This window comes from Melitaea cinxia, chromosome 14, assembly GCF_905220565.1.
Source record: "Melitaea cinxia chromosome 14, ilMelCinx1.1, whole genome shotgun sequence".
NCBI classification, from domain to species: Eukaryota; Metazoa; Arthropoda; class Insecta; order Lepidoptera; family Nymphalidae; genus Melitaea; species Melitaea cinxia.
The window spans coordinates 8,979,883-8,989,920 of record NC_059407.1 but is presented as its reverse complement, the minus strand read 5'-3'; the positions used below and the strand labels follow the sequence as shown (position 1 = coordinate 8,989,920).

Genomic DNA, 10,038 nt, shown 5'->3' with positions numbered 1-10,038 from the left:
TATTTGGTATACATTATAACCTAAGCAGTTACTGTGAGATCACTTCGAAAATCAATAAATTATTTTGAAATATAAAGAGCTTTTGCAAGTGAACGTAACAATTGTGATAAAATTTGTATAAGCGAAACTATTTGTATTCGTATGTGTCTTCCTCTCCTTATTCTTTAGTTAGCGTTAGTGCTTTATTTGAAAACTAGCTGCTGCCCGCGACGTCGTCTGCGTGAACGCTATACAGCACCAAAAATACCTACGATTATACATTTTAAAATAACATTTATTTACCCGTTTCTTCCTTACATTTCATATCTACAGAAAAATCTCATAGATAGGCTTTAAAATTGTCTTCTCTGTTTCATCATTATCAATACAGCCTATCACAGTCACTGCTGGACATAGGCCTCCACAAGTTTACACCAAAAATAGCGTGAAATCATGTGTTTTGCCCATAGTCACCACGCTGGGCAGGCGGCTTGGCGACCGCAAGGCTGGCTTTGTCGCACCAAAGACGCTGCTGCCCGTCTTCGACCTGTGTATTTCAAAGCCAGCAGTTGGATGGTTATCCCGCCAACGGTCGGCTTTTTAAGTTTCAAGGTGGTAGCGGAACTGTGTTATCCCTTAGTCGCCTCTTACGAGACCCACGGGAAGAAAGGGGGTGGCTAAATTCTTTAGTACCATAGCCACACAGTACTTCTCTACTTATATTCATTTAATTATATTTATCGGCTTAGTTACTTATATTGCGTGATTTTTATAGTGTGAAGGTAGCTTATATAGCATGGTTATTAACATAATAACAACAACATTCAAATATGCGTCGTTAGATTACACGTTGTTACAGAATGCGTTGAAGAAATAAAGGTTCACTGCTCTTTCCCCGTAAGTGATAGCGTGATAATATGTAGCCTATATGTTGACCCGACTTCTTAATAATATTCATGCCAAATTTGAAGTAAATCCATGCAGTAGTTTTTGAGTTTATCCCGGATATACATACAGACAAACATACAAAAATTCTATAAATTATATTTTTGGCTTCGGTATCGATTGTAGATCACACCCCATTAAAAAAAAAATCAATGTACAGTTTTGACTTTCCTACCATTTTATTATATGTATTGATATTAGATAAAGTAATAAAAAAAAAACAAACAAACCGAGCATGTCAAAAATATAATGATAAAAATATAAAAAATAAATAAACTCGATAAAGGAAGGTTATCCATAAAACACGGAAACGTGATTACCATAGTTTATTTGATAGCTAATTTTACATACACAAATATTTAGTGAATGAGAAATATGTTGTTGACTTATTAAATTTTAGATGAAAAAATATAACACTTCATACATGTTTATCTGTTTTGTGGTTTTGTAGTGGATGTGATGTCTAATAAAATATTTTAATTTTTAAATAAAGATAATTCTATAATTATATGATTTATATTTTATTATTTAGCAGGCAAATTTTTCTCTATAAAAGCTTTCATGTCTTTCTGTACTAATTCTGATGAGCAGTGTGTCAGGCCCTGGTAGGTCAATAATTCAGCGTTCTTCATAAATGTTTTCAAAAATGTTGATGACATCTGCCCCCATTTGTAAGGAACAACTGGATCACAATCACCATGCGCTTGGAAAATCTGGAAAATTTAATAAATAATATAAGTGAGTGTCTAGTGAAATGTTCCGTAAATTATGAAATTACATAAGAGTATTAAAGAATTGCAGTCTAAATTAGTTAATTTATTAAAGTGTAAACTAAAATAGAAGCCATATTTACACGTTTGAAATGTAGTTATTATGAACATGATGGTTTATACCCATTCTAAGACAAGCAACAGACAACTGAGTCTAAGCATGTCAACTCGTCAGTTTTAAAAAGTTAGTATTCATAACATTTAACAATATATATCTACTACAGGAAGTGCAAGTTTTATTTTAAAGAGAATTTAGCTTACATAATTATTTATGAACAAAACTAGTTGATAAATCACAAAGTGTGAATCGGACTCAAACACATTTGGATCAATAATAAAAAAAAAAGTTTGTTAAAAGATATCCTTTTAATTTTATTCTGTATTATGGTTATTTTATTCCAGCCCTAGTAATTAATATACATATTTGAAGGTAATACGTAATAAAAGGTCTAAATTAAGTTCAATATAATTATGTTTGTCATTTCTTACGCTTTCTATGTAAATTCAGTCATCGATTGAAATGGCATTCGGTATGAATAAAGATAACGACCTCTTTAGAATAGAATTGTCATTATAAATATGGAAGCATTGGTGGATTCAGTTAATATAATGTCATTTTCGTAGTTATACGATACACTTTATTTTCAGGAAAATCGTACACATACCCACTGAGTTCATATACCTAAAGATGTTGTTGGTATTACTTACATTTTGGTTTGGCTATATTTGTTTTTTATAAGATTAATAGTCAAAACAGAGATATTTTATTTAGTCTTGATTACAGAACTATAATTTTGTCCAATTCACTGGGTAATTATATATTATATTAGCGGATCCGGCGAACTTCGTATCGCCTAACAGTGACTTTTAAGTATTATCACAAATATTTTGAATGGGAGTATAGAAAAGTGTTGTTTTTAGACTTTTTCAGGAAATTTAAATTTTTTTTTTACAATTTTTCTCTCCGTAAGAACCATCCTCGTACTTCAAGGAATATTTTTAAAAAAGAATTAGCGAAATCGGTCCAACCGTTCTCGAGTTTTGCGCTTAGCAACACATTCAGCGACTCATTTTTATATTATAGACTATACTACATAGTCAATAATTTTTATAAACCACCAGAGGTTTCGAGATTTTTGAGTTCAAGTGTAGACATTCGTTCACTACTATGCTATGATGTCAAAATAAGGTAAAAAAAAAAAAACATTTTAAATGAAAAAATTTACAGTGTATTTGGGAAATAAAATGTAAGTTTTTAGCAAATTTCACAGATTTTTTTTTGTAAAAGAAAAATATGAAAATCAAAAACTTGGTTCTTTAATTTTTTTACATAAATTTTGAGGTTATTTGAAAAAGGTTAAATACAAAAGTTGTAAATCTTTGTATTACTTACAACTTTGCCACTTAAACTTTTTTCCATAGGACTTGCAGTTTAGCCAGAAATCGAGATAAACCTTTTTTTAAGCCCCCAAGCCAGCCTAAAAGGGACCCTTTACCACCACTTCCCGACCTCAGATCGCCCGTAATGTTTTATTTTCGTTGTATTCTCTTCGTTGTCCAATGCATTTCATCCTACTATATTTTTTTTGGTTTCAAAAATTAATATCAAAAACTAGTAAGTCGTCAATTCCAGTTTTATTCTTAGTACCTAACTATCAACTATAAAAGGAAAACTTTTCCTGATTGTTACTTTACCAAAAAATTTTAGATGGTGTACAAGAAACACTTGATGTTATTTTATATTAACCCCAATCACTCACTCCAGCCTATCGCAGTCTACTGCTGGACATAGGCTTCGACAAGTTCGCACCAAAAATGGCGTGAACTCATGTGTGTTGCCCATAGTCACCACGCTGGGCAGGCGGGTTGGTGACCGCAGAGGTGGCTTTGTCGCACCGAAGACGCTGCTGCCCGTCTTCGGCCTGTGTATTTCAAAGCCAGCAGTTGGATGGTTATCCCGCTATCGGTCGGCCTTTTGAGTTCCTAAGGACTAAGGTGGTAGTGGAACTGTGTCATTCCTTAATCGCTTCTTACGGCACCCACGGGAAGAGAGGGGGTGGCTATATTCTTCTTTGCCGTAACCACATAGCAATAATACGTACTGTTTAATTACGAATGATCAGAATACGTAAGTATGAATATTTATGAGAGATATCTTGTCGTATAAATAAAGTCATGGTCAGACTATTTTAACAATAATTTGTGTAATTGTATATAAGAATTGTGTTTGCATTCCTACATTTTCTTTTTTGTTCCGTTTAATTACCTTAAGCGTTACTAAAACTTGAGTATAAAATTTTACAGGAATACACAATAAATCAAATTAAATACTAATAATATAAAATGATAGATATATTATAAATGTTAAATTTAAATTTCTATAATGCAAACTATTTAGATTCATTTATCTATTTCCAAGCTGTGGTATGCGTACCTGTGGGATACGCGGGTACGTGAAGTTATACTGGTAATGGCGAGAATATTGAGAAGTTGAAATCCTTAACTTAATATATATTACTAGCTGACTCGACAAACGTTGTCTTGCCGCTAAACGCTATTTAAAAATAGGGGTAGAAGGGTGAAAAATTTAGGTTTGTATGTATTTTTCAACGCCAAATCATAATGAAATAAAAAATAAATAATTTATCAAAAAATTAAAAAAAAATTTTTGGGGTGGACTACCCTTAACATTTAGGAGGATGGAAAATAGATGATGTACGATTCTCAGATCTACCCAATATGCACACAAAATTTCATGAAAATCGGTCAAGCCGTTTCGGAGTTTAACTACTAACACGGAGTTTAACTACAAACACGGCGACACGAGAATTTTATATATTAGATATAATATGTTTTACGAATTGCACCTAATCATGCATGAAATTACTAAATTTGCATTTAAGCATAGGTTTTCACGATTTTTGTTTAATTTATCTAGTTTTCTTTTTAATCGACTTTAATAAAAGAGAAGGTTATCAATTTGATTTTTTTTTATGTGTTACCTGAGAAGTTTTTACTAGGCGGTCCTTGTCATGTGGTCCCATTTAAATTTAATCAAGCTCTGACGAGTACTTTTTGAGTTATCTCTTATAATGCGCATTCACTTGACTATTTTTACATCTACCTAAGTATAAATTATACTTCATAACTTTTTACTAGGTGTACTGATTTTATATCACTTATTTGATATCACTGCTGGACATAGGCCTCTACAAGTTCGCGCCAAAAATGGCGTGAATTCATATACGAGGGGCAGCTGAAAAGTTCTGAGCCTAGGGCATTAAGAATCTAGATAAAAATCTAAATAAAATTTATTTTTCAATATAGTCCCCCTGGACTTCAATGCACCTTTGACATCTTTTATAGAGGGCTTGTATCCCTGATAAAAAGCAAGGCATGCCTCGCAATGCGCGCCGTGTGAACCGGCGCGTTGTCTTGCAAAAACAAAATTCCTTTGCTGATTTTACCTCTTCTTTTTTCGACAATGGCTTCGCGAACTTTTTTTAAAAGCCCAGCATAATACTCTGCATTCATTGTAGTTTTTTTTGGAAGGTAATCTATGAGCAAAACTCCTTCGCAATCCCAAAAAATAGTGGCTATGAGTTTGGAAGCCGATTTTTCCACCTTGAACTTCTTCGGCGGTCTTTCCCCCTTCTCTATCCACTGTATTGACTCCTGTTTTGATTCTGGGTCATATTGTCGGATCCACGTTTCATCAACGGTGACAATACGAGTGCAAATTTCTTCCAAATTATCCTTGCACAAGTCTAAAAACTCTTCAGAAGTTTCAACGCGCCGCTGCTTGTCAAGTGGCGTGAGCATTTTTGGCACCCAACGCGCACTGACTTTATTCATATGCAAATGATTGTGTATAATATCTCCAACTCGTTCCTTACTAAAGCCAAGCTCTTCTGCTATCTGCCACAATTTTATTCAGCGATCGTCCAGTACAATTTTTTTTACTTTTTCGATGTTTTCATCGGTGACTGCGGTGTTCGGCCGACCCGAGCGGAGGTCATCTTCCAGAGTCTCAAACTTCTTCGACTTCAAAAAAAGGAGGAGGTTACTCAATCCGACCGCATATATATATATATATATATATATATATATATATATATATATATATATATATATATATATATATATATATATATATATTATGTATGTTCGGGGATAACTTCGTCGTTTATAAAAAGATTTTGATAATTCTTTTTTCGTTGGAAAGGAGATATCCCTGGTGTGGTACCATGATAAGGAAACCAGGATCTGATGATGGGATCCCAGAGAAATCGAGGGAAACTCTCGAAAATCCGCGAAACTTTTTCTGGGTGTACCGATTTTAAATTTTTTTAATTTAATCGAAAGCCGATGTTTATCATGTGGTCACATTTAAATTTCATCGAGATCTGATTACAACTTTTGGAGTAATCTTTGATAATGAAATAAAATAAATATACACAAATAAACCTTCTGTTTGCGTCAGTTTACTAAAAAAATAAAATTATTAAGAAACGGCTCGTACCCCAGTGAATGAGTTGAGAGGAATGTCCGAATTGAATAATTCAAGAAGTTATATAAGGGTATTGAAGCTTTTTAGTAAGAATGGCAAATTTTTTTGGAAATCTAAAATAGCATATGTCACCTGCGGATAGTGTGCTTCCCTATTCAACAATAAAATCTTTCCTCTATTTAACACTAGCTGTACCCTGCGCGTTACTACACTTTTTTTTTGTCGTACCAACTCAGACACCTTTGTAGGCTCATGCACAATACTTTGCTGACGATCATGACATGATCAAATGCATAGTTTACGATTCCATAAAAGACATACAGACAAACATTCATTTATATATTTAGATTGGTATAGAGCAGCTGTCGCCCCGCGGACGTCTTATTTGGGGCCTGTGAATGTTTTTGTCCGTGGGTGTTTTTCTAGAAAAATATGTATAGCCCAATAAAGCCCAAACATATAAACATAATGCAAGTATTATGTGTACGAATTAAATTCCGTATGTTTTAACAATTTCATTTTTTATGGGATATGACCAATTATACGTAGGTATTAGGTAGAACGCTTTTAGTTTAATTTGCCACCTTGTGGCTTTTGACTGCCAAAAGGTTGCCGTCCGCTGATATAGAGTATAGACAAATATATTGAATCTATGTGCATTGTAATCGTTTTTAGGTAAATGACATTTAATGAAAGGATGTTACTGATAACGGGTTTTAGATTTTAGTAAAGTTTATGGAGGGACCGGAATACACCGAGATTTATTATCTTAATTTATTTCTTGTCTCGCTATTGTTTTCTTAATATGTCTTATCACTGTTTACTTTGTTTCATATTAAAATATTTTCTATTATGTGCATGACATTGTACAAGGCCAGAACTTATAAAAATACAGAGCCTCAATGATTTTTTTATTAGGTAATTGTCAAAAACAAATTCACATGATTTAAATCCATTAGTATATCATCATCATCATTTTCCTGCCCTTATCCCACTTGTGTAGGGTGGGCATAGCATGTTTTCCTCTTCCATTCTTCTATATTATTCATCTCTTCAGCGCTTACTCCTTTCTTTCTCATATCCTCACTCACACAATCCATCCATCGCTTTTTTGGTCTGCCAATTGCTCTTTATCCTTTGACATTCATCCCTAACATTCTTTTACCAATAAAGTGTTCATCCCTCCTCATTACATGCCTATATCACGCTAACCTATTGCTTCTCATTTTCTCTGTCACGGGTGCTACTTTCAAATTTCCCCTTATATACTCATTTCTAATCCAATCTTTCCTCGTCACTTCACACATCCATCTTAGCATTCTCATCTCGGCTGCATGCACTCTTCTTTCATCCATCACTTTTGTTGCCTAACATCTGATTTTTTTATATTTATAGAAATACAAGCTTATTTCCGAGCACAGATTATTATTTTACATCAGACAATTTTGTTTAATAAATGATAATATCAGTAAGTTTACAAAATTATCTTTATACATAACTTTGTTTAAGTTAACTTAATTAAGATTTTGGATTAAAAGTAAAATAAGTGCTAATTTTATCACAATTCAATTATACTTCACATATTCAAAATCAATTCATCACCTCGAAAGCATAACAATGTATCTGTATATCAATCTAATCTTTAACAAAAAAATTCAAGATATATTTGAATATTCATAATTCAAACACAATAAGTATAATTTTAGATTAGTTCCTATTCTTATTGGTTCATTTGAAATTTACTTACAGGTAAATCTCTAGGAGCTTTGACCGCATCTGGAAAAGATGCATGTCTTGGCAGCCAACAGGACAAAGCCATAACACCAGCTAAACGTTCAGGATATGTTAGCGCTGCATGAAGAGCTAAAGCACCTCCTTGAGAGAATCCACCTAATAGAATTCGGTTAGCAGGAATACCACTCTAGAAACGATTTTTTTTTTATTAGCAAATTAAATATTAAAATATTTTCATCTTAATTTGTCCATAGATTAATATATAAAAACTTACTCTAACTTCATCACCAATTAAACCATGTAAAAGTTCTGTTGCTTTTATAATGCCTTCGTCATCTTCTGCACCAGTAGCATCTAGTGTTTTCAAATCAAACCAAGAAGGCATGCGGAAGCCCGCATTAAGTGTTACTGGAATAGTAGATGCTGTCGGACATATCACTTTAACGTGAGGTCCCCTGATAGCTGCAATATAGCTTGCCCAACCATGTCTGTGAATTTAAAATATAATTAAAACGACATAAATTTGATTATACATACTTTAAGATAAAATTACACTTACCCCGTATCTCCGAGCCCATGTAAAAATATAAGCTGCAATAATAAATTAGTTTATTATTGAACACAAAAAAATAACAATGTATTTTTTTGCTTACCGATGCTGTCTGTTTTGCTGTAGCAGCAATAATTACAGGATTTGGTTCCATTGCCACTTCAGTATCTGAAAATCAATAATTACAGTCCATTAAATATAGCTTGATACCTGTGACGTTAGAGACTTCGTTTTAAAGACAGCTACAATAAATTTCTTGTTGAAAAAGTTCAAGTTTTTTAGATATTAATAAGACATTTGTTTATAAATCTAGAACCCTTTTTTAAAATTAACATGTTATTAAAGAGATAATAGTAAAAACAAAGGTAATTTAAATTATATATTTTAATTTATTTCTTATTATTTTTTGTTAGCTTACTTCGTAAACGCTTTTCGCAGCCTGGCAGGGATGTGTAATCAATCGACTGACAGGCGAATATCGATAAAGTAAATGTATGAAAATTTCATTATTAAACGGTATAAATGATTAAATATAATAATGTTTACACCACAAATTCGTATTTTTTTTAGTCTGGCAATACCTACTGCTTTCGCATACAGCATGGAGCATATGCTCCATGGCATACAGCGAACTAGTAGGCACCTACCCCACCCCAGCCTGCAAAATAATGATATTTGTAATCAAAAAAATACTAATTGATAGATTTTGAATTGCTCAATTCAACTACGTTGTCCTTTTAAATTGCTCACCTCAAATTATTTAATAAAAAATTATTATTTTTTTTAAATCAAATTTTTTCACGTTTTAACACGTATTTAACACGTTGAGCAATTTAAAATATTGTATACATCAAAAGATATAGGAGTTTGAAAAAATTTGATTTTTAAAAAAAAATATTTTTTTATTAAATAATTTGAGGTGAGCAATTTAAAAGGACAACGTAGTTGAATTGAGCAATTCAAAATCTATCAATTAGTATTTTTTTGATTACAAATATCATTATTTTGCAGGCTGGGGTGGGGTAGGTCTAGTAGGCGCCATCTTTTTTGAGTCAGTACGAGTGCCGACGCGACGCCTTGTATACGCTACCGCTACGTGATTAATATTGTTTTGTCGTTATTGCTGTTACTTTGTTAAGTTTTGTTGTTATCTCTTCTTATTTGTTATTTTTTGTACCACAATGCCGAAAAGAACAAAAAAAAAAAAACTGTTTTGAATAGTGAAAGTCGCGGGTTTGGGATTCGTTTGCGCGAGTATTTTGAGCGCGAGAATCAAAATGGCGGACCGCTACTACCATTGGAGCAAGTTCTTGGTATCGGACGAGCTACAGTGTCTCGAATTAGCAAAGAAAAGTATGGAAAATTGTCAACGGAGATGGCGGCCCAAGATGAGGGTAATAAAATATTATCGACTCCTAATAAAAAAAGGAAGAAAGTTTCGCCACTCACCGGTATTGACGATTTTGACGCTGCCGCAATTCGAAACCATATTTATGCGTATTACGCACGTAGTGAATTTCCCACTTTAAAAAAATTAACCGTATCGCTTA

The 10,038-nt window shown here is 33.0% G+C and overlaps 1 protein-coding gene across 1 annotated transcript; it reads right to left on the bottom strand.

The window, feature by feature from the left end:
• Window positions 1-1,154: 1,154 nt before the first annotated feature.
• Window positions 1,155-8,716, bottom strand: LOC123660011 (acyl-protein thioesterase 1). Its single transcript, XM_045595154.1, has 5 exons — window positions 8,592-8,716; window positions 8,498-8,529; window positions 8,213-8,426; window positions 7,952-8,125; window positions 1,155-1,637 (listed from the first exon to the last, which is right to left on the bottom strand). Exons 1-5 carry the CDS (start codon window positions 8,640-8,642, stop codon window positions 1,449-1,451), a joined length of 660 nt encoding a protein of 219 aa, XP_045451110.1. The 5' UTR covers window positions 8,643-8,716; the 3' UTR covers window positions 1,155-1,448.
• Window positions 8,717-10,038: the final 1,322 nt, after the last annotated feature.